We start from the raw sequence: 24,900 nt of genomic DNA, 5'->3' as shown, positions 1-24,900 counted from the left end.
TTTTCCTATTTCTTGTCCTTTTATTCCCACAATGTATAAACCGCTTACAGTGCCTATTTAGGAGATTCTTAAATATTTCTCATTTATTATCTGTATTTTTATTTCTGAGGACATTGTCCCAGTCAACCAGAAGAAAGGGCATCTCTAAGCTCGTCAAACTTTGCCTTCCTAAAGTTCAGTGTTTTTGTGACTCCCTGAAAAATGACATGTCAACGGTACCAGGGATTCCCAACCAGTCTCCCATGCTGGTACTTGCCTAGCCTCAAGCTGCTTAGCATCTGTGATCTGACGAGGGCAGGCACATTCAGCTTAGAGTGGCCATTGACAGCTCTATCATTGTAGATATTAGGGCCTATGGAAGGACTCCAGAGTCTTCAATTATTCAATAATAGGTCGGCGGCTGCGCAATAATGAGTTGGACCTCCCACCCCCACGTCAGCTACCAGGGTCTACTCAGGAAGCGGTGCCTTATGTGATGGTTACAGATGAGGCATTTCAATTAACCCAGAGCGTCATGAGGCCCTATCCACGTGGAACCCTGGACCACTGGCGCAGAATATTTAATTTCTGCCTATCCCACGCACACCTGGTTGAGTATGCGTTTGGCATTCTCTGTGCCAAATGGTGGGTTCTGCAGTCAGCCATTCAACTGAGTGAAGGAAATGTGGATGAGGTAGTCAAAGCCTGTGTAGTACTTCACAACTTCACCAGAATTCATTACTGTACTGCAAATGATGGAGATGATGTTGCGGATGGTAATGTCTTGGCTACTACAAATGTACATCATTGACGTCGTCAGACCTCTGGACTTAAAGTGCGGGATGTGTTGACTAATTATTTTGTTTCACCGGAGGGATATACTCCATGGCAAGACAACGCAGTGTCTGTTATGATCCATTTTGGTTTTGTGTGTAAAATAAAATCCTGAGTGATGTGGTCTAATGTGAAAATACTGATCTGAAACACATCATCTATAAAGTGTCAACACAACAAAACACACACATGAAAATAACTTAATTCACTTAATTTTTTTTTTCAAAAATAAAGTACCATATTAGCATCATATGGCATATATAACCACTATTACGGTGCCGCCAAACAGTTTGAAATTAGTCAAAAATTAAACTGATTCCACTTACATTCACAAACTCTGGCATGTAGGTGGAGGAGATGGCAGGAGGGCAGCCTGAGTGCTTTGGCTACTTTGTGTGGCTAATTGACTGTGACCCTGAGTGATGAGGGAGGCTGCATGAAGGAGCAAGGAAGAAACCTGTTGTGTAACATGGTGGTAATGATGACTTGGGTAGGGATTGACATAATCCTGGGTACTGGCAGGGCCCATTTGTGTATAACCCCCACTTCCAGAATGGCCATGTCGATCATACCCATGTACGGCCCACTCTCCTACACTGGGTAAGGTCAAGTGGCATACTGGTGAGGTACAGCTGTAGCCATAAAATGTCCATGTTGTGGCCGGGGTTGGGTTGGGCCTTCATGTGGCTCTGGTGAAGGACTCTGTGTGGGAGGGGGTTCACTCATTGATCTTGCTGGCTCCTCAGGTAGTCCAGGCATTTGGAGTTGGTTTTATCACGTCAGTTGCCATCGTTCAAGGTATGCCAAGACCAGAGTTGGGTTATTGGGTGGGGCGCATCCATCAATAACTATTTGGAGTGCACCTCTGGCCCGCTGCCTCACTTCACAGGGAACTGAGCACAGATAGTACGCAAGACTCCATGAATAGGCCTCCTCACAGTCATCATTGGCAGTGCGGGACAGGTAGAACAATACCCCAGTTTCCACTTGGCGTTTTGTTCCAGTGGTGGCAAGGTTCCTCCTGCGCCAGCCACGGTGTGGGATTACTGCAGGCTGTGGTGACGTATCAAGTGGGAGTTTTGGGCTGCTACTGTACCTTCGGTCATCCTTTTGAGTTGCCTCCTGTCCTGCAGAAGGCCGTGCTGGTTGGTGGCTTGTTGAAGTGAAGGGGAAGTGGCTAGATCATCTTCCCAACCTACAGGGTCGACTTGGATCTCGGAATCCGATGCAGTCTCCCACTCAGTAAGGTTTAATAGTTCTGTTTTACAGAAGGAAAAAAAAAAAAAAAGAGAAAAAATAATACTATTGTACCGTAATGCCACATATCAAACGTGTGATGGATGCACTTACGGATGGTGATCCAGAACAGGAGCAAGAAAATTTAAGCAATCAAAATAAAAATATTTTTGCTTATGTCCCACTCCTGCTGCTCAAGGCGTAACTGGTCACGGCAGCTACACCACCGTCTAGTGACATCACACACTGCAAAGTAACACAAGAAATGTTTGACATTTGGAACACAGTGTTTGCCGAGGCAAATGTAAGTAACCGGCTAATGTGGCATGCAGTGGCGTAACTTGAAACTCATGGGTCCTGATGCAAAAGCACCAACAGGGCCCCCAAATAATTAAAAAATATTTAATAGCGTGTCTTTTTTCATAGGCCAAAGGGACTTTTAGGGTCCCCTAAGCTCCAGGACCCGGGAGCGATTGCAACCCCTGCACCTGTTGTAGTTACACCCCTGGAGGCATGCTACTTGACAAGTGTAGAGTGTCAAACAGTCAAGATAGTAATCACAACATCACATATGAGGATGTTAGGTTTTTTATTTGCTTCATTTAACCCATTTCTGGTATTGGACGTACTATTCCGTCCATGTGACCTGGGACTTAATTCCCATGGATGGAATAGTATGTCATAGGCAATCAGCCATGCTGCAGGGGGAGCGCGCCTGAGCGTGGCAGCTGACCGCTCCCGGCACTTTAACCCCCGGAACACTGCAATCAAACATGATCACAGTATTCCAGAGCCAGTAGAGGGGCTGACAGCCCTTCTGCCTTTGAATCAGAGACCCAGCAGCCTGACGCAGCGTCCCGATCGCTGCCATGAAGATCTAATGTCATCATGACGACATCAGGGTCTCCAGACCCGAGAGACTTCCAGTCATGTGCAGTGATGACCAGGCATCTGCATTCTATAGAAGTGATCAGCCTGCACAAAATGATTGTCCCATAGTGGGATAAAGTGTAAAAGTCAGACTGAATTAAAAAAAAAATAAATAAAAATTAATAATTGTAAAAATTTTAAAAATATATATTTATTACATCAATATTTGAATAAAAAAAAAAAATCTAAATAAAAGTACACATTTAGTTTTGTCGCGTCCGTAATGACCCGACCTATAAAACTGTCCCACTAGTTAACTCCATTAGTGACCATAAAAAAAAAAAACACGAAGGCAAAACAACGCTTTATCATCATACCGCCGAACAAAAAGTGGAACAACACGCGATCAAAAAGACGGTTATAAATAAACGTGGTAAGGTGACGGTCATCGTAAGAAGATGGGAGGCCCCGGACTGGACCACGACGCCCATCAGACCAGAACAGAACCAGGACCGCCTCTGGGTGAGTGTATAATCTAACCCCTTTTTCTTATCTTTCAGGATACATCGGGGGGCTTATCTACAGCATTACAGAATGCTGTAGATAAGCCCCTGATGCCGGTGGGCTTAGCTCACCTTCGATTTTGGGGGTGACAGGTTCCCTTTCACATGTCGATTTTGGGGGCGACAGGTTCCCTTTCACATGCAAACCACCCTTGGGGGTAAACTTTTTACATTTTTTGATTGTACTTATTTCCTGCTGCACCTCAGGTGTACTTTCTTCATAAGTTGGAAACATTTGCCTGCAGCTCTGCTTCCATGCTGCATCTTTGAGAGCACGGTCTGAATATGAATACATCCCAAACTTCTGGCATCTCCTGCACCAGAACGATCATATGCTCAACATTACTGTGTCTGGTCATCTCGCTGGACTCCGTGGAGGCATGGTGGTGGCTTTTTCTTGAGCTTGCCAGGGTAATTAGCCATTATTCAGGAAGCGTTGGCATGCTGAGGCAATTTCCTGGCCAATGCTCGCATCTTTCTCGCAAGTCACATTGATGATCTGTATGGTGTGTGTGATTTTCTCGCACCCATAGACTTGCATTGGAGAAACTCGGTCGACATACACGGGAAATCGCAGCATGCTGCGATTTCTCTCGCCCATACAATACGAACCAGGAAAAAAATTTTTTTTTTTATACAGTGAGCCAAGTTTACCCATAGATTAACACCGGTCTTGAGTGCTATAAAGGGGAAAAAATATATATCACATCGCACTCTGCCGTATTCTACGGTAGTGAGACTATGGCCTTACACTGAGAGAAGCATCTTGGACAAAGCTTCTGGTCCAATAGGCCACTGTAGCCGATAGCCACAGGGTTAGTCTTTATGACCTCTGGTTGCTATGACAACAATCAGCAACTTGCAATAATGTACTGAGGGTGCATGTTGGTGGGAGAAAAGGGGTTACTGAGGCTCTCCTTATGTAAACGCTGCAATCGCTATTGATCAGAGCATTCAAGGAGTTAAACAGCTGGGGGTGGGGCAGGCAGGGGGGGGTTAAACAGCCAGGGCTTGGCAGCTATCATTTAAGAGGAGTTCCCTAAAGCAATAGAGCACAGCCTCGGTACCACGCTTCATCATCATGACGCCTCTATAAGTCATTGGAAAGGAACCCCCTTCCTGACCATGATGTATAAATTGGGCAAATGTTGTGAAAAGGTTAACTAAATCTGAAGGTGTATACTTAAAATTGCAAAAAAAATCCAAATAGTGATTGGCACTCAATTCCATGTGCACCACTAGGAGTGGAGTTACATATAGGTGAAGAACACGCTTGCATATAATGTTGATTCAATTGCTGTTGAAAGCTTGTGAAGAGCTGAAACGTTCATACAGGTTCTGAATAAAAGAACTAAGACTCACAGTATATGCGAGTACTGGGTGTTCTACACGCACCAACTGTATCAGTTTCATTTTAAATAAAAAAAAAAGTGGCATGCAGAACCCATATCACAGAGACTGTCACTGTCCAAATATTTCTGGATTTAACTATACAATGTCCATACTGTTACACAAAATGGCAAATTTATTTATTTGACAGAACATTTGTTTTTTTTTTTTTTTTACTAGAACATGTGAAATGCCAGAATTAGTTAAATCAGAGGTTGTAGTTTTATTTTATTAATTAGAATTTAATAGGATGTCATTTTGACACATAAGCACTTGTGTCAACCATCTTAAGCATTTAAATAATCTGGTATGACATAACAACCAGTTAGTGAATCCAAAACTTCAGGGATGTTTGGTCAAGATGCACAAAGTTAAATATATTTATATGTATACAAATTATGACCATGTAGAAAAAAAAAAAAAAAAAAAGGTTGAACTCACACGTGCAAACTGAATCCAATGAGAGTTGATCTGTGAAATCCTTCATATTATAAAAGAACCCATGTAGACATGAGATATCTGAAGAGCACGTAGGAGTTAAACATGCCATTTACCCGAGCTTACAAGACGTGTACACACTACTAGTTAAAATGGCTGGGGGAAGAAGAGGGGAAAAAAAAAAAAAAAAAGAAGGTCCTGCAGCAACAACATAACATCTATCATTCATGCAAGCTATACAGCAATTTTTGTCGCTAAGGCAAGAGATTGGCTACTTTAAAATTGTATATCTGGGAACTGTTGTGCACAGTGCAGTTCTTCCCCGCCACAGAGCAGTCGGACCACTCCGGTGGGCGATTCAGCTGCCTCTGTCTGATGACATGATGGGGTGTGACTTTCAACATCATTCTGACTGACAACCAGCTCTGCCACTTAGTGGGAATTCTTGTCAGACAAAATGAAGTTTGGAGTCCCACCTTGTCAAAAGCTGAGCAGGAAAAGAAAGCCTCAGCTCTGTCGACACAACCTCAGCAGAGGTAGACAAATATTGGGCAAGAGGGGTCACTGACCACTCTGTGCTGGGTAAGAATGGCGCCGTGTGGAACACAAGTACTTAGGTACATGTGTTTTTCATAAAGGGCCAGATATACCCTTTTATTCCAGCGTCACACTTGCTAGTGCAATGCGAGAAACTAGCACAAGTCTCTCGAATCTATACCCGGCACTCTGACCAGAGTGTTCAGCTGCATAGAAATACATGCAGCCACACGCTCTGGTCCCAGGTATTGATGCGAGAGATTAGTGCGAGTTTTTCGCATTGCACTCGCAAGTGTGAACCCAGCCTAAGGGGAGACCTTAATTCATTGCTGCAGGATAGGCAGGGATCGCCATGGGGATAAAACAGGCGAGTCATCTTGAGAAAATCACAACCCTTTAAACACTTCCTGCAATTTGTTACATTTTATATTAAAACACGTGAAGTATGCACTGGGTTAAGAGTCTCCATGTACAATCACAAGTTCATCAGTTTTAAGCACTGAAGCAGCCCTTAATACACTGCTCAACAATGTCTTCTATGCATCTTCAGGACAGAAGTGAATGCCAGCACCAAGTGGCTCTCAAGCACAAATAGAAGAAAACAAAAAAAAAATACACAATATGTTTACATCTTTTCTCACTGGGTTGTTAAAAGTAATACCAGAAAACTAAAACTTTAATGCTTTAAATCTAAGAGGTTTGGCACTGAACACCGCCTCTTGGGGTATCCTCCTCATCATCATGATAAGCTTCTCCGTTGTAATGTGAACGCCTTTGACCCGGATCAAATTCCATGAGCTCCACTTGTTCCATGTCTTCATTCTCTTCAATTACTTTTCTTGAAGGAAGAAGCTTTTCTAACAAAGGAAGTTTGTCTGCTGAAATGAAGCCACTGGAAGGAAAGTTAACCTGCAATAAAGCAGAAAAAAGGACAAAAATAATGTCTATTGCTTTAATAAAGACATACACTTGGATAACGGATTTTCTTCGGTATGCATTTTATAGCTAATTATTCCCTCCATGTCAGTACAATTAAAGAACGAGCGTGTGACACCCCATGGTCAGGAACTACTTCTCAACCAATGCAGAGTACATGTATATACATACATATACACACACGTGTCATATCAATCACATTATTTAGAAGGCAGACAGAAGTTCAATAGAGAGACCAAGTTTAAAAAAATAAAACTTTAAATACCTTTTTTTTCCCCCCCTGAATAACAAAACACACACTTGGCAATGCAGAATGCCCCAATCTAACTGTCCCACTAGTTAACCCCTTCAGTGAATATTGTAAATTTTTCTCTTCTTTAACCCCTTAAGCCCCAAGGGTGGTTTGCACGTTAATGACCGGGCCAATTTTTACAATTCTGACCACTGTCCCTTTATGAGGTTATAACTCTGGAACGCTTCAACGGATCTTGGCGATTCTGATATTCTCGTGAGATATTGTACTTCATGATAGTGGTAAAAATTCTTTGGTAGTACCTGCGTTTATTTGTGAAAAAACGGAAATTTGGCGAAAATTATGAAAATTTTCGCAATTTTCCAACTTTGAATTTTTATGCAATTAAATCACAGAGATATGTCACACAAAATACTTAATAAGTAATATTTCCCACATGTCTACATTACATCAGCACAATTTTGGAACCCAAATTTTTTTTTTTGTTAGGGAGTTATAAGGGTTAAAAGTTGACTAGCAATTTCTCATTTTTACAACACCATTTTTTTTTTGAGGACCACATCTCATTTGAAGTCATTTTGAGGGGTCTATATGATAGAAAATACCCAAGTGTGACACCATTCTAAAAACTGCACCCCTCAAGGTGCTCAAAACCACATTCAAGAAGTTTATTACGGTAACCCTTCTGGTGCTTCACAGAAATTTTTTGAATGTTTAAATAAAAATGAACATTTAACTTTTTTTCACAAAAAATTTACTTCAGCTCCAATTGGTTTTATTTTACCAAGGGTAACAGGAGAAATTGTACAACAACTTTTGGGGTCCATTTTCTCTTGAGTACACCGATACCCCATATGTGGGGGTAAACCACTGTTTGGGCGCATGGCAGAGCTCGGAAGGAAAGGAGCGCCATTTGACTTTTCAATGCAAAATTGACAGGAATTGAGATGGGACGCCATGTTGCGTTTAGAGAGCCACTGATGTGCCTAAACATTGAAACCCCCCACAAGTGACACCATTTTGGAAAGTAGACCCCCTAAGGAACTTATCTAGATGTGTTTTGAGCGCTTTGACCCACCAAGGGCTTCACAGAAGTTTAGAATGCAGAGCCGTAAAAATAAAACAAAAATTTTTTCCACACAAAAATTATTTTTTTAGCCCCCAGTTTTGTATTTTCCCGAGGATAACAGGAGAAATTGGACCCCAAAATTTGTTGCCCAATTTGTCCTGAGTGCGATTATACACAATATATGGGGGGAACCACTGTTTGGGCGCATGGGAGGGCTCAGAAGGGAAGGAGCGCCATTTGGAATGCAGACTTAGATGGAATGGTCTGCAGGTGTCACATTGCGTTTTCAGAGCCCCTAATGTACCTAAACAGTGGAAACCCCCCACAAGTGACACCATTTTGGAAAGTAGACCCCCTAAGGAACTCATCTAGATGTGTTGTGAGAGCTTTGAACCCCCAAGTGTTTCACTACAGTTTATAACGCAGAGCCGTGAAAATAAAAAATCTTTTTTTTCCCCACAAAAATTAATTTTTTAGCCCCCAGTTTTGTATTTTCCCAAAGGTAACAGGAGAAATTGGACCCCAAAAGTTGTTGTCCTATTTGTCCTGAGTACGCCGATACCCCATATGTTGGGCTAAACCCCTGTTTGGGCACACGGGAGAGCTCGGAAGGGAAGGAGCACTGTTTTACTTTTTCAACGCAGAATTGGCTGGAATTGAGATCGGACGCCATGTCGTGTTTGGAGAGCCCCTGATGTGCCTAAACAGTGGAAACCCCCGATTATAACTGAAACCCTAATCCAAACACACCCCTAACCCTAATCCCAACAGTAACCCTAACCACACCTCTAACCCTGACACACCCCTAACCCTAATCCCAACTGTAAATATAATCTAAACCCTAACCCTAACTGTAGCCCCAACCCTAGCCGGAAAATGGAAATACATTTTTTTTAATTTTTCCCTAATTAAGGGGGTGATGAAGGGGGTTTGATTTACTTTAATAGAGAGTTTTTTAGCGGATTTTTTGCGTTACCACATTTTGAGAGCTATAATTTTTCCATATTTTGGTCCACAGAGTCATCTGAGGTCTTGTTTTTTGCGGGACGACTTGACGTTTTTATTGGTAACATTTTTGGACACGTGACAGTTTTTGATCACTTTTTATTCCGATTTTTGTGAGGCAGAATGCCAAAAAAACAGCTATTCATGAATTTCTTTTGGGGGAGGCGTTTATACCGTTCCGCGTTTGGTAAAATGGATAAAGCAGTTTTATTCTTCGGGTCAGTACGATTACAGAGATACCTCATTCATATCATTTTTTTATGTTTTGGTGCTTTTATACGATAAAAACTATTTTACAGAAAAAAATAATTTTTGCATCGCTTTATTCTCAGGACTATAACTTTTTTTATTTTTTGCTGATGATGCTGTATTGTGGCTCGTTTTTTTGCGGGACAAGAAGACGTTTTCAGCGGTACCATGGTTATTTATATCAGTCTTTTTGATCGCGTGTTATTCCACTTTTTGTTCAGCGGTATGATAAAGCGTTTTTTGCCTTTTTTTTTCTCCTTACGGTGTTTACTGAAGGGGTTAACTAGTGGGCCAGTTTTATAGGTCGGGTCGTTACGGACGCGGCGATACTAAATATGTGTACTTTTATTTGTTTTTTTATTTAGATGTATTTATGGGAATTTTTTTTTTAATACATTTGGAAAATTTTTTTTTAAACTTTTTTACTTTGTCCCAGGTGGGGACATCACAGATCAATGATCTGACAGTTTGCACAGCACTCTGTCAGATCACCGATCTGACTTACAGCACTGCAGGCTTCACTGATTTTTCTGCACAGTTTTGTTTTTTTTTTGCCATAGAATAACATTATACTGTACATCACAGTGCGGATCTGCAGCGTGCGCGGAAAAATCTGCTGTGGATCCGCAGCAAATCCGCATCGTATGCACATAGCCTTAAAGACTAGTGATGAGCGAGTGTGCTCGTTACTCGAGTACACTGGGGTGTTCTCAGAGTATCTTGGGTGTGCTCGTAGATTATGTTTGAGTCGCCGGAGCTGCATGATTTGCGGCTGCTAGACAGCCTGAATACATGTGAGGATTGCCTGTTTGTTAGCGTACCGAGTACATTCACTCATCACTAATAAAGACTTATTTTGAAGTACCATTAGGGGACTTCAACCTGCATTGAAAGTATATACTGCAATACCATTATATTGCAATAGTGAAAAGTAACAGGCTCTTCTTCATAAGAGCCATTAGCAGGTATCTGGGGACTTCAGCAGAACCCCAGCTACCATAGAAGCCTGTCAGCACTCTGATTCTGTTCCATTAGATGATGACTGTATAATACAACAAAAATGAGGGCATGACATTACAATAGTATGTCAGGAAGGGGTTGAAAGGCATAAGCTATGGTACCAGATTGTCACACCTATGGTAGTGTTCATGCTAGGCAGTTACAGTGAATTAATCCCATTAATAAATTTTAATCTCATCCCAATATTTCAACTGGATGAAAAATTAACCCTAAAGCCAATTAAGCACTCACCTGGAATTCAATTATAAGGCGTCCCTTCTCACATGGCCTTCGGTATATGGGCATACCTTCATTTAACACACATTTAATATCTCCATGTTTGACAATCTGACCTAAGAGACAACACAGTAGGCGTTACTGATCTCTAGAATCTTTTATCCAGGAGTTGGTATGACCCAGTGTTAAGTCAATCTACTAACCAGGATGAGAAGTAATAATTATAGTCCTCGAATCCAGCGTCACTATGGGCTTTTGAAAACCACACAGTGCCTCCACCAGCTCTATTTCCATGTGCATCAGAAGATCTTCTCCCCTCCTGCAACATTGCACAAATTGTTAGTTTTCCTATTTTGAATGTTTACATTTTTTGTCAGATTGAGGCTCTTTATACCTAGTAAACACAGCATGATCCTTTACGTCCAGTACAATAATGATGTCTCCTGGTTCAAGGCCTGGCTCTTGGTCACCCTCGCCGGAGAATGTGATCTTCTGGCCATCCTTCATTCCTGTGTATAAAATAAAATAGATACTGCATGAGCAAACAGCATTTTAAGAGGTTGTCAACCTTTGGGAACATTTTTTTCCTTACTTAGAATGCATGCAATTAAGGTTGAAAATCATTTTTGCAATTGCCTCCTATAGCCTCTGTATTACACCACTGCTGGCTGCAGAATGAGTTAACGGGGTTGTCAACATTACCATATTTTATCAGATGTGTTGGGGACATGATTTTGTGGCACTTATTACATACCTATAACTGGTTCTTCTGCTCTTGTAACAGCAGCTTTCCTCACAGACTGCAAAGCTGATAATTTGATAAAATAAAAGGTAATGTGGACAACCAAATAATTCATTCTGAATCCAGTCAGACACTACTACAGAGGCTGTATTTCATGGCACCTCAGATGCATTTATACGTTTCTCGCCCTCTTACAGGAAGCAGAGAGCTAATGTAGAAGCTGAGTTCACATTCGAAAGATGGAGGTCAGGGAAATTTATAACCCGCTTTGGCAAGTGGGGTTACAAAAAATTCTGTAGACCCTTCATCAGACCATGTAACTGAAGCATCTGGCTACAGCATATTTTTCACTAAACTCAGAAAGCCAAGTGTTTTCTATGCTGAGATTCTGGGAATTTATCAGTCTATATACAAACCTTTGTCAATGTGAACTTCAAGAATCTTCTTCTCTCTGACAATTTTCCTGCCATTGCAATTCTTGCAGCGGTCTTTAGCACTTATTCTTTCCCCTTGGCCCTGACACTCTGGACACACAGACTGGATCTGTTGGACCATTCCGGGTCCTATTTGATGGATTCTTATTTGCACACCAGACCCCCTGCAATTCGTACAGCACTCCACGGCTCCTTTTCTACCGCCACGGCCTGAAATTAATAAGCATATTTTTTCCTGTCAGGACCCCAGCTGTAGACCACCATTAAATCATGTCAATGCTACAATTTACAAATCCCAAGGCAGAATTTAAGACTACAGATCGTGAACCCTCCTGGAAACCATACTTAGACTCTGACAAGGTTAACTTCCATTTTTTCCCTCCCCTTATTCCAAGAGACATAACACATTATTATGTTCAAAGACATAAGGGCTTGTTTGAGGAAAGTTGTACTTTTGAATAACACCATTCATTTTACATAGTAACATAGTTAGTAAGGCCGAAAAAAGACATTTGTCCATCCAGTTCAGCCTATATTCCATCATAATAAATACCCAGATCTACGTCCTTCTACAGAACCTAATAATTGTATGATACAATATTGTTCTGCTCCAGGAAGACATCCAGGCCTCTCTTGAACCCCTCGACTGAGTTCGCCATCACCACCTCCTCAGGCAAGCAATTCCAGATTCTCACTGCCCTAACAGTAAAGAATCCTCTTCTATGTTGGTGGAAAAACCTTCTCTCCTCCAGACGCAAAGAATGCCCCCTTGTGCCCGTCACCTTCCTTGGTATAAACAGATCCTCAGCGAGATATTTGTATTGTCCCCTTATATACTTATACATGGTTATTAGATCGCCCCTCAGTCGTCTTTTTTCTAGACTAAATAATCCTAATTTCGCTAATCTATCTGGGTATTGTAGTTCTCCCATCCCCTTTATTAATTTTGTTGCCCTCCTTTGTACTCTCTCTAGTTCCATTATATCCTTCCTGAGCACCGGTGCCCAAAACTGGACACAGTACTCCATGTGCGGTCTAACTAGGGATTTGTACAGAGGCAGTATAATGCTCTCATCATGTGTATCCAGACCTCTTTTAATGCACCCCATGATCCTGTTTGCCTTGGCAGCTGCTGCCTGGCACTGGCTGCTCCAGGTAAGTTTATCATTAACTAGGATCCCCAAGTCCTTCTCCCTGTCAGATTTACCCAGTGGTTTCCCGTTCAGTGTGTAATGGTGATATTGATTCCCTCTTCCCATGTGTATAACCTTACATTTATCATTGTTAAACCTCATCTGCCACCTTTCAGCCCAAGTTTCCAACTTATCCAGATCCATCTGTAGCAGAATACTATCTTCTCTTGTATTAACTGCTTTACATAGTTTTGTATCATCTGCAAATATCGATATTTTACTGTGTAAACCTTCTACCAGATCATTAATGAATATGTTGAAGAGAACAGGTCCCAATACTGACCCCTGCGGTATCCCACTGGTCACAGCGACCCAGTTAGAGACTATACCATTTATAACCACCCTCTGCTTTCTATCACTAAGCCAGTTACTAACCCATTTACACACATTTTCCCCCAGACCAAGCATTCTCATTTTGTGTACCAACCTCTTGTGCGGCACGGTATCAAACGCTTTGGAAAAATCGAGATATACCACGTCCAATGACTCACCGTGGTCCAGTCTATAGCTTACCTCTTCATAAAAACTGATTAGATTGGTTTGACAGGAGCGATTTCTCATAAACCCATGCTGATATGGAGTTAAACAGTTATTCTCATTGAGATAATCCAGAATAACATCCCTCAGAAACCCTTCAAATATTTTACCAACAATAGAGGTTAGACTTACTGGCCTATAATTTCCAGGTTCACTTTTAGAGCCCTTTTTGAATATTGGCACCACATTTGCTATGCGCCAGTCCTGCGGAACAGACCCTGTCGCTATAGAGTCACTAAAAATAAGAAATAATGGTTTATCTATTACATTACTTAGTTCTCTTAGTACTCGTGGGTGTATGCCATCCGGACCCGGAGATTTATCTATTTTAATCTTATTTAGCCGGTTTCGCACCTCTTCTTGGGTTAGATTGGTGACCCTTAATATAGGGTTTTCATTGTTTCTTGGGATTTCACCTAGCATTTCATTTTCCACCGTGAATACCGTGGAGAAGAAGGTGTTTAATATGTTAGCTTTTTCCTCGTCATCTACAACCATTCTTTCCTCACTATTTTTTAAGGGGCCTACATTTTCAGTTTTTATTCTTTTTACCACAATCTACAAAAAAAAAAAAAAAAAAAACCCACACAATTCTGACAGTTTGGGATTTTTTAAAATTATTTTTACAGTGGACATTGTGGTAAAAGTGACCATGCAATATGATCCTCTTCATCAATATGACACCAGAATTATTTTTTTTCACCACTAAGGTTATGTGCACACGCTGCGGATTTTGCTGCAGATCCGCAGCAGTTTCCCATGAGTTTACAGTACAATGTAAACCTGTGGGAAACAGAAAACGCAGTGTCCATGCTGCGAAAAAAAAAAAAAAAAAACACGCGGAAAGGCAGTGGTTTACATTCTGCAGCATGTCACTTGTTTCTGCGGATTGCGCAGTGGTTTTACACCTGCTTCAATAGAAAACCGCAGGTGTAAAACCGCAGTGAAATCTGCAATAAAAACGCGGTAAATCTGCAGCAAAAACGCAGCGTTTTTGCCCTGCAGATTTATCAAATCCACTGCGGAGAAATCCGCAGTGGACCATTCTACGTGTGCACATAGCCTAAAGCTCCTTCGCCCACACAGGCAGGATCTCAAAGGAGCTACATAATGACAGTCATGGGTGAAGTTAGTGACACTAGTGCGCCGACAGGCGGAGTTAGCTACATGAGAATACGTTGGCATATGTTACATGCCGCTGTCAGATTGACAACGGTATTTAACAATTGCACGCAGAGCAACTGCGATTGTTAGGGGCAGGTCCTGGCTGTAAATACAGCCATCACCTGCCTGGTACGGGGCAGCCTTGCTGTGTGAGCCCACCCATACACCCACTTCAGATATGCACCATACATATATGGTGTTTATCGTGAAGGGGTTAACACAAGTATTCATCTGGGATGGTGCAGTCAGTTTACAGAACCTGTCAGTTCTTGATATGACCATTTAGAAGATTGTACTTTACATAGTTTAACAATTCAGGAGCATAGGTTTTTTGGGATCTCTGCATTGTACTGATTTTCCAGCCTTACAACAGGCCATGAGGTCCGACTACTCTTCCCACTCACTGCTGTACATCAGGACAGCTTGCAGTACCATTCACTTGTATAAAAAGTTATACCTATCCTTTAAGGATGAACCAGGATAATAATTTTGAGATACTTGTTATTAAAAATATTTTAGCACCACTGAAGAAACACTAATGAACTGAGAACAATCTAGCATAATGCATTTCTTAGTAACCAGATTCCAAGGACTATCCTAAAATTAAAGATCAATTTTAGTGCTTGGAAGTCAGGTACATCACACCTACCTTCACATTTGTCACAGATTGTGTTCTTCTGTAACGCCAACTTTCGTGTCGCACCATTGTATAGATCCTCCAATGATACAGAGAGCTGGTGGACTACATTTTTACCTGAGAGCAATAATAATGCAAGTTAAACAGACTCAACTAAAACCAAGACTTTATAGAGAAAATTAATTTGAACATGTACATTACCTCTCCGCTCCCTCTGCATTCTTCCTCCGCCACCGAAAAACATATCAAAGATGTCCATTGGTGATCCAAATCCACCACCGCCCATTCCTCCCTCTTTGATAGCTTGCTCGCCACCCTTGTCATACAAGTCTCGTTTTTTTGCATCAGAGAGCACTTCATAGGCTTGGGAAATCTGTTTAAACTGGACAATGCATTGCAATTACTACAGTTAGTAACATGACTTAATACTACAAGTTTGTAAAGACCTAATCATCTAAAGAAACCAAAAGAGAAAATGGACACAAGGAGCTAAAATATAACAATTTTATTGAGAAAATGTATGAAAATACAGAAAAAACTAGTAGAAACTAAATAATGAGATGCAATGAAAGGATAAAAAAGGCAACACTAGTACCACACACAGGACAATTTATACATATATGGAGCAAAGAATCGGTCAAATACACTGGTGCCAAAGGTGCAAAATACCATACGACAAATAATTAGGTTAATATATATTGCAGATTACAAGATCATACTGATGTCTTTAAGTAAAAAGTACAAAGCACAAGATACCAGAGGAGATCGATTGTAATGAATGCTCACAGATAAAGTGCAAATGCAGGAAGATACACAAAGAGCAGGAAAATATGGAGTAAAGTGCCAAGAATTTGGAACGCTGTTTCTCCTGCCTCTCCAGTGACGGATCCAAGGAATTCCGGATAACCCAGCACATTACTTGTTCCACAGACCACGTGGTGTATTACGCCACATGTCCCTGTGGACTCATTTATGTGGGTCTCACATCACGCCAGCTGCGGGTCAGAATTAGGGAACATACCCGGGACATCAAAGCAGCACTAAATTCAGCGGCTGATGAATTTTTGAAGCCAATACCAAGGCATTTTAAGGAAAAACATGGCTGCAATAGTCAGTTGCTGCTGGTACGTGGCATTGATCGCGTGCTGGCGGATGGACGGGGAGGAGACATGAAAAAAACGCCTTGCCCAGTTGGAGGCACAGTGGATAATCCGCATTGACTGCATTCGCCCTAAGGGCCTCAATGAGGTCCTTAGCTTTGTCCCATTTTTATAAAGTTTTTTATTGTCCTATGACTTATTATTGGATCTTCTATATAAAAAACTTTTTTAGTCTAGTGTATAGTGGTTTTAATGGTGTTTATTTTCTTTTCTTTTGTTACTCATTGTCTTTTTCTTTATTTTATTTTAACAGATTGTCTTCATTATTTATTACTGTCATCCCCATTGATCTCAGGAGGTGCTTACTGACTTCTCTCCCTGTTTACCATGAAGCTGAGGATAAATCTCATCAGTCGCCACTGTTTTTCCGTGCCTAATTATATTTTATGTTGCCTATTTGATCTAGGTTGTTCTATGTCACATTGTTTTATACGGTAGTATATCTATACTCTTCCTCCCTCATATTCACATGTATAACCGTCACCTTGTACTCACATACAATGTCACGTATACTCATTTTTATGGTCTGTTGCATACTCATTTACATACTCAACTGTCACATATTACTCACACTCTATGTTATTTATATCCATTTTTATGGTCTATCTTTCTTGTCCAGCAGGGTGAATCTTGTGACCCTTTTTGCTCACTTGTTTGTATGCCCAGCATACAACTATGCACCTTATTCACGGGCATTGCATTTGCCTCTTTACTTTTCTTGTGCAAAGTATGTCTGGGCACTTGCTCATACTGCATTTGCATTTAACTATGCTCTCTATTGTTATGTCTCCCCTGCAGGCTATGTCCTGGCATGAGTTACATATACATTAGTCACACTTTCACACCCCCTCCCGCACTGATCTAGTTAGTGCACTCACTCCCCTCGGCTTCTATCTGACTTTCATCTTATGCTCGGTCGCCTCCTGCCTTTGACTCCGCCCCTAGCGGTGTGCGCCTCTCCCGGCCGGCTTGTCCTGGTTGCCGCGGGGACGCGTCCTGTATGCGTCGCGCTTCTGGCCCCTCCCACTGGCGCGTCAGTGCGGGGCGCAGGTGCGTGACGTCGGACGCTGACTCCGCCGCCTCCGGTCATTGCTGTGCTGGGGCAGGCGCCGTCATATCCGTTTAGGGTGCCTATGTCAGGGATATAAAGAGACCTCCATCCCTCTTCACACTAGCGCCCCCCGAGGAAGCAGCATATGCGAAACGCGCGTTGGGGCTCCCTTTCCCACACACGGCTGCAGGTTGGTACTCGTTATATGCACATGCTTAGGCTACGTTCACATTAGCGTCGTGTCGCTGTTGCGTCGGCGACGCAGCGGCGACGCGCCCCTATGTTTAACATAGGGGACGCGTGCGTCTTTTTGCACGCGTTTTCCGACACGTGCGTCGTTTTAGACGCTAGCGTCGGACGCAAGAAAACGCTACAAGTTGCATTTTTCTTGCGTCCGATTTCGTCAAAAAACGACGCACGCGTCGCAAAACGCGCGCGTTTTTCCGTGCGTCGCGTCACCGACGCAGGGTGGCGCAACGCTAGTGTGAACGTAGCCTTAATAGTATCATGCAGGAAGACTCTGGGCTTCATTCTCTTTATTAAATGGGACTTTCCTTCTACTATTGATCTTTGCCTTCGGTCTTGGCAGCTTCTAGTGCCATATAGTATACTTTGCTACTTTTAGCTTACATTAAGCATATATACTTATATGATTTAGTATACATTTTTTTGCACTTGGCACTTTACTCCATATTTTCCTGCTCTTTGTGTATCTTCCTGCATTTGCACTTTATCTGTGAGCATTCATTACAATCTATCTCCTCTGGTATCTTGTGCTTTGTACTTTTTACTTAAAGACATCAGTATGATCTTGTAATCTGCAATATATATTAACCTAATTATTTGTCGTATGGTATTTTGCACCTTTGGCACCAGTGTATTTGACCGATTCTTTGCTCCATATATGTATAAATTGTCCTGTGTGTGGTACTAGTGTTGCCTTTTTTATCCTTTCATTGCATCTCATTATTTAGTTTCTACTAGTTTTTTCTGTATTTTCATACATTTTCTCAATAAAATTGTTATATTTTAGCTCCTTGTGTCCATTTTCTCTTTTGGTTTCTATTCATATATTATGGCGGAGCTTTTACCTCCGGTGCCCCTTTTTGTAGGTTTACTAATCATCTAAAGACCACCATACACAAGAATTGAATATTGGAGGAAAACGATCAAGCATTTCAAGTTCCAAAACGCACCACTTTTTTTTTTCTAATAGATATGCCCCTGCTATGTACTGGGTAATGGTTGTGTGAGAACATAGAGCTGAAGCTCATGGTCACACAGAAAAAAGTATTTAGTCAGTCACCAATTGAGCAAGTTCTCCCAAAAAGAAGAGAGGCCTGTAATTGACATCATAGGGAGACGGCAACTATGAGAGTCAAAATGAGAAAACAAATCCAGAAAATCACTGTCTGATTTGGCCAGATTTATTTTGCAAATTATGGTGAAAGTATTTGGTCATTAACAAAAGTTCATCTCTATTTTGTTATATATCCTTTGTTGGCAATGACAGAGGTCAAACGTTTTCTGTAAGTCTTTGCAAGGTTGGCACACACTGTTGGTGGTATGTTGGCCCATTCCTCCATGCAAATCTCCTCTAAAGCAGTGATGTTTTGGGCCCGTTACTGGGCAACACAGGGTTTCAACTCCCTTCAAAAGTTTTTATGGGATTGAGATCTGCAGACTAGCTAGGCCACTCCAGGACCTTCATATGCTTCTTACGAAACCACTCCATTATTCCAAGCACACCGCCAGGGCAATCATCATGTTGAAAGACCTATCCACGTTTCATCTTCAATGCCCTTGCTGATGGAAGGAGGTTTGCACTCAAAATCTTACGATACATGGCCCCGTTCATTCTCATGTACACGGATCAATCGTCCTGGTCCCTTTGCAGAGAAACAGCCCCAAGCATGAAGTTGTCACCCCTATGCTTCACAGTAGGTATTGTGTTCTTTGGATTCAACTCCGCATTCTGTCTCCACCAAACACGACGAGTTTTGTTCCTACCAAACAGTTCTACTTTGGTTTGATCAGACCATATGACATTCTCCCAATACTCTTCTGGATAATCCAAATGCTCTCTAACAAACTTCAGAAGGGCCCAGACATGTACTTGCGAGTACAGCACGGAGTTTCTCGCCTCAATACCTGACACTGCCGTCGGCACTCGGGACCAGAGCATGCGGCTGAACGCTCCGGTCCCGAGTGTCAGTTATTGAGGTGAGAGACTCGCCCGAGTTTCTCGCATTGCACTCGCAAGTGTGACCCACAAGAAGTTACAGGTCTGTGACAGCCAGAAATCCTGCATGTGTTTAGGTGACCAAATACTTATTTTCTAACATAATTTGCAAAATAAATCTTGCCAAATTGGACAAGGTGATTTTATGGATTTCTCCTCATTTTGACTCAGTTGTGCTCTACCTATGATGTCAATTACAGGCTTCAACTTTAAGTGGGAGAACTTGCACAATTGATGGCCGACTAAATACTTTTTTTTCCCCACTGCACACAGCTCCTGGCCACGGAAGGAACCATAAATGAGTGTACTGGTGACAAGAAAGGGACTAAATTGATTTCTGTTGAGGAAACATCTACCCATCCAGTTTTATCAAAGGAGTGAATGTCTCTGCAGTATCATGTCACAAGATCTGTAAGCTAATCATGCACAGTTCTGGTCTCCGGTGTTTAAGAAAGACATAGCTGAACTGGAGCGGGTGCAGAGAAGAGCGACCAAGGTAATTAGAGGACTGGGGGGGTCTGCAATACCAAGATAGGTTATTACACTTGGGGCTATTTAGTTTGGAAAAACGAAGACTAAGGGGTGATCTTATTTTAATGTATAAATATATGAGGGGACAGTACAAAGACCTTTCTGATGATCTTTTTAATCATAGACCTGAAACAGGGACAAGGGGGCATCCTCTGCGGTTGGAGGAAAAAAGGTTTAAGCATAATAACAGACGCGGATTCTTTACTGTAAGAGCAGTGAGACTATGGAACTCTCTGCCGTATGATGTTGTAATGAGCGATTCATTACTTAAAGGGAACCTGTCACCCCGTTTTTTGAGATTGAGCTATAAATACTGTTAAATAGGGCCTGCGCTGTGTGTTCCTATAGTGTATGTAGTGTACCCCAATTCCCCACCTATGCTGAGAAATAACTTACAAAAGTCGCCGTTTTCGCCTGTCAATCAGGCTGGTCAGGTCGGGAGGGCGTGGTGACATCGCTGGTTCTTCCTCAGCTTTACGTTGGTGGCGTAGTGGTGAACAAGCAGCGCGCGATCTGCGCTGTCATCCCTTTCGTCGGTGGGGGCGGCCATCTTCCTGGGGCCGCGTGTGCGCAGATCGAGTGCTCTGCTGCACGGGGCTTCAGGAAAATGGCCGCGGGATGCCGCGCGTGCGCATTAGAGATCGCGGCGGCCATTTTCCCAAAGCCGAGTTTGCATCTCGGCTTTGGGAAAATGGCCGCCGCGATCTCTAATGCGCACGCGCGGCATCCCGCGGCCATTTTCCTGAAGCCCCGTGCAGCAGAGCACTCGATCTGCGCACGCGCGGCCCCAGGAAGATGGCCGCCCCCACCTACGAAAGCGCAGATCGCGCGCTGCTTGTTCACCACTACGCCACCAACGTAAAGCTGAGGAAGAACCAGCGATGTCACCACGCCCTCCCGACCTGACCAGCCTGATTGACAGGCGAAAACGGCGACTTTGGTAAGTTATTTCTCAGCATAGGTGGGGAATCGGGGTACACTACATACACTATAGGAACACACAGCGCAGGCCCTATTTAACAGTATTTATATCTCAAAAAACGGGGGTGACAGGTTCCCTTTAAATTTAAGAGGGGACTGGATACCTTTCTGGAAAAGTATAATGTTACAGGGTATATACACTAGATTCCTTGATAGGGCGTTGATCCAGGGAACTAGTCTGATTGCCGTATGTGGAGTCGGGAAGGAATTTTTTTTCCCCAATGTGGAGCTTACTCTTTGCCACATGGTTTTTTTTTGCCTTCCTCTGGATCAACATGTTAGGGAATGTTAGGTTAGGCTATGGGTTGAACTAGATGGACATATAGTCTTCCTTCAACCTTAATAACTATGTAACTATAAGTAAAGTCAGACATAAGCTCTGCCCCCAGAGCTTATTTTACATAAAGGAGGAGTTACAAGTGTGATGTGTAATGGCTGCTCCTGATCTCATTGCAGAGCTGTGTGTGATAACTGACATCTACAGATTCTTCTCAGCTTCCAGCTCACATACCTTAAGGGTATGTGAACACGTCAGGATTTCTTGCAGAAATTTTCCTGACAAAAACTGGACATTTCTGCCAGAAATACGCATGCGTTTCTACCGCGTTTTTTCCCCAAATGCATAGAATAGCGGGAAAAAAAACGCAGAAAAATCCGCAAAATTAATGAACATGCTGCTTTTTTTTTTTTTTTAACCACGATGCGTTTTTTTCGCAGAAAAAAAAATGCATCATGTGCACAAAACATGCAGAATGCATTCTAAATGATAGGATGCATAATGTATGCGTTTAGTTTTTATAGCGTTTTTACCGCGAAAACACAGAAAAAACCTGAACGTGTGCACGTAGCCTAAAAAGGGAATCTAGGATTTCCCAAGGCTCCTATTCAGATGTTTTCCTGGTCCCCTTCTATTGTAACACATTGAACTAAGCAGATAACCATTGGGGACATAGATTGATTTAGTGGGCAATTCTGGCACGTTGAATCTGGGTAAGCAGAAGAGGAACTCCAAGAGAATTTAACCAGTCAGCCCTTATAAAACAAAAAATAAAATTTGCCTAAACACAAATGGAAACTGTTTAGAGGATATGCGGTAAGAAAAATACTAGTCAATCCTAACAGCCCAAGTGTTGGCAGGAAAATGCTCCTTACGGTGTGTAGTTTTGAGGAGCTATACGTGCTCCCCTCCCACGCCATAAATTTGGATGCATGAAACACGCAAAAACAGTGAAAATTGACACGGCAAAAAAAAAAAAAAAAAAAAAAAAGGGTCAAAGCGCAAGAATTAAAAGTTTTTGGTAGCCGTCACATTGCATAAAACACAATAACTGGCATTCAAAAGATCGTAGCTGCAGTAAAATAGTATAAATAAAAACGGCAGCTCGGCATACATACACACAAAAATAAGCCTTCAGCCTTTAATTTTTAAACAAACTTTAGATTTTTTTTTTTTTTTTTTTACAAACTTAAAAAAACAAAACAAACCTATACATGTTTGACATCTACAAACTCGTAATGACCTGGAGAGTGATGGCAGGTCAGTTTCAGCATTTGGTGAACATGGTAAAAAAAACAAATCCATAAAAAAAAAAGTTGTGGAATTGCACTCTCCTTCGCCTCATTGGGGGACACAGACCATGGGTGTATGCTGCTGCCAATAGGAGGCTGACATTAAGTGATACAAAGAAAGTTCGCTCCTCCCCTGCAGCATACACCTTCCTGCTGGCTCTCAGCTAACCAGTTCTTGCTTAGTGTCTGTAGGAGGCACACAGGTCTGTTTCAGACCCCAACGTTTTTATTTTTATTTTACTTTTCGGTAAATTTTTATTTTTTAATTAACGGAGTGAAGGGGGCGACGGATCCTTTCAAGATTCCGATCTCCCCCGAACCATCAACTGCGACATGGGAAGCCATGCCTGAGCTCACTTCAGGGGCAACGGTTCCTTTCATGGGCCCGATCTCCCCACACCAGCAGCAGGCGACCACATGGAGTGTCGCCTCCATGTATCCTCTCCTGGAGCCAGGCCCAATGCCGGACAACTGGCCCTGTCCACCCGGACTGAACTCCGTGGATGTACAGAGGCCCCTCTCAATGGCGTCCGAGCAGCCCCCACTGTCCCACCACTATGAAAGCGCATGGCAAAAGGAGTCGGATGGTTCCTCTCCACCTCCCTAACAAAGGGATGATGGATTGAGGTTTATCCCTGCACCGTCCACGCTGCACAGAACAGTGCTGAATCCCACATCCGCGGCGGCTCCATGCCGGGATGCGCACCGATGGCGAGTGGATCCATCTTCAGTGGGATATTCACATGCTGACAGGCAGGCTCAGCCACTTCCCTGTGGCCCACCTCCCTGAGGTAACGCTTCGGCCGGCTGCAAAAATTTAGCCCCCGGCTTCGGCCGATGTGTAGGCCGCATCCCGGAAGCCTCACCTGCACTATGGCGCCCTAAGGCAGCTCCGCCCACTTTTCTGGCGCTTCTCGCCTGGAACGCCACTCACTTCTACCGCTGGTGTCGCCTGCCGGCAACAGAAATTTATTTAAAAAAAAAAAAACTGACCTGCACATCCAAACATAGACTCAGTGTGAACAGGTGCTGAACCCAGAGTTGCCAACTCGTATATAGTTAAGTAAATAAGGCAGCACACTGCAGCGCTAGAACATACAAACTTGAAAACACGAAATTTGAACTGCATTACTGCACTAGAAATATGAAAAATGAGAGCTTTTAGCGCATAAAAATGGCCAATTTTATGTGTACCTGGTAGCCTCTTTACGGCATCTCTCTTATACCAGGTCCTACGCTTGCCTTACCTCGCTGAGAATAAACGTCTCCATCTGAATGGGTACATGTGAAAACCTCTTCTTAGACTAAAATTCTCTCTCTCTGTGGAGGGGTATTGGACCTGCTGTAATTAAAACACTTGAAGCTAGGAGGCAGAGTGCACGATCAGAAGGCTGGAGAATACATTTCAAAAACATGACCGGCACATCCAAACATAGACTCAGTGTGAACAGGTGCTGAACCCAGAGTCGCCAACTCGTATATAGTTAAGTAAATAAGGCAGCACACTGCAGTGCTAGAACATACAAACTATGTATGGATGTGCAGGTCAGTTTTTCTCTCCACAGAGAGAGAATTTTAGTCTAAGAAGAGGTTTCACATGTACCCATTCAGATGGAGACGTTTATTCTCAGCGAGGTAAGGCAAGCGTAGGACCTGGTATAAGAGATGCCGTAAAGAGGCTACCAGGTACACATAAAATTGGCCATTTTTATGCGCTAAAAGCTCTCATTTTTCATATTTCTAGTGCAGTAATGCAGTTCAAATTTCGTGTTTTCAAGTTTGTATGTTCTAGCGCTGCAGTGTGCTGCCTTATTTACTTGGCAACAGAAATTTAGGCCCCGGCTTGGGCCTATTCAACATAGTGTCCGTGGCTCCACCCCCCCGAGTTGGCGCTTCTCACTATCTGCGAGATTTTTATCAACTCTGCAACTCCCGGTGGCCATCTTGGTCCACCTGGCCAGCCCATGCTGGGACGACGGTTTCTGCATTAAAGGGGCACAGAGTCTACATCAGTACCTGACCAGTCCCTCGACAAGTATAAAGGGACAATGACCAGTATTCCCTG

At 42.6% G+C, this 24,900-nt stretch overlaps 1 protein-coding gene and 1 pseudogene across 2 annotated transcripts in view; both read right to left on the bottom strand.

Moving 5' to 3' along the window:
- Window positions 1–207: 207 nt before the first annotated feature.
- On the bottom strand, window positions 208–326 carry LOC138659198 (5S ribosomal RNA; annotated as a pseudogene).
- A 4,748-nt stretch (window positions 327–5,074) lies between these two features.
- Window positions 5,075–24,900, bottom strand: part of DNAJA1 (DnaJ heat shock protein family (Hsp40) member A1) — a 34,774-nt gene continuing 14,948 nt past the window's right edge. For both annotated transcript variants that reach the window (XM_069740677.1, XM_069740678.1), the window contains exons 3-9: window positions 15,503–15,683; window positions 15,314–15,418; window positions 11,753–11,980; window positions 10,989–11,103; window positions 10,798–10,913; window positions 10,610–10,710; window positions 5,075–6,755 (exon numbers count right to left, since the gene is read on the bottom strand). In XM_069740677.1, coding sequence (XP_069596778.1) covers window positions 6,537–6,755; window positions 10,610–10,710; window positions 10,798–10,913; window positions 10,989–11,103; window positions 11,753–11,980; window positions 15,314–15,418; window positions 15,503–15,683 — 1,065 coding nt within the window. In that variant the 3' untranslated portion in view covers window positions 5,075–6,536. The remainder of the gene's footprint in view (window positions 6,756–10,609; window positions 10,711–10,797; window positions 10,914–10,988; window positions 11,104–11,752; window positions 11,981–15,313; window positions 15,419–15,502; window positions 15,684–24,900) is intronic.

Source organism: Ranitomeya imitator, chromosome 1 (genome assembly GCF_032444005.1).
Source record: "Ranitomeya imitator isolate aRanImi1 chromosome 1, aRanImi1.pri, whole genome shotgun sequence".
Classification (NCBI taxonomy): Eukaryota; Metazoa; Chordata; class Amphibia; order Anura; family Dendrobatidae; genus Ranitomeya; species Ranitomeya imitator.
The sequence above is the reverse complement of the archived record's forward strand: the minus strand, read 5'-3'. Positions and strand labels throughout refer to the sequence as shown.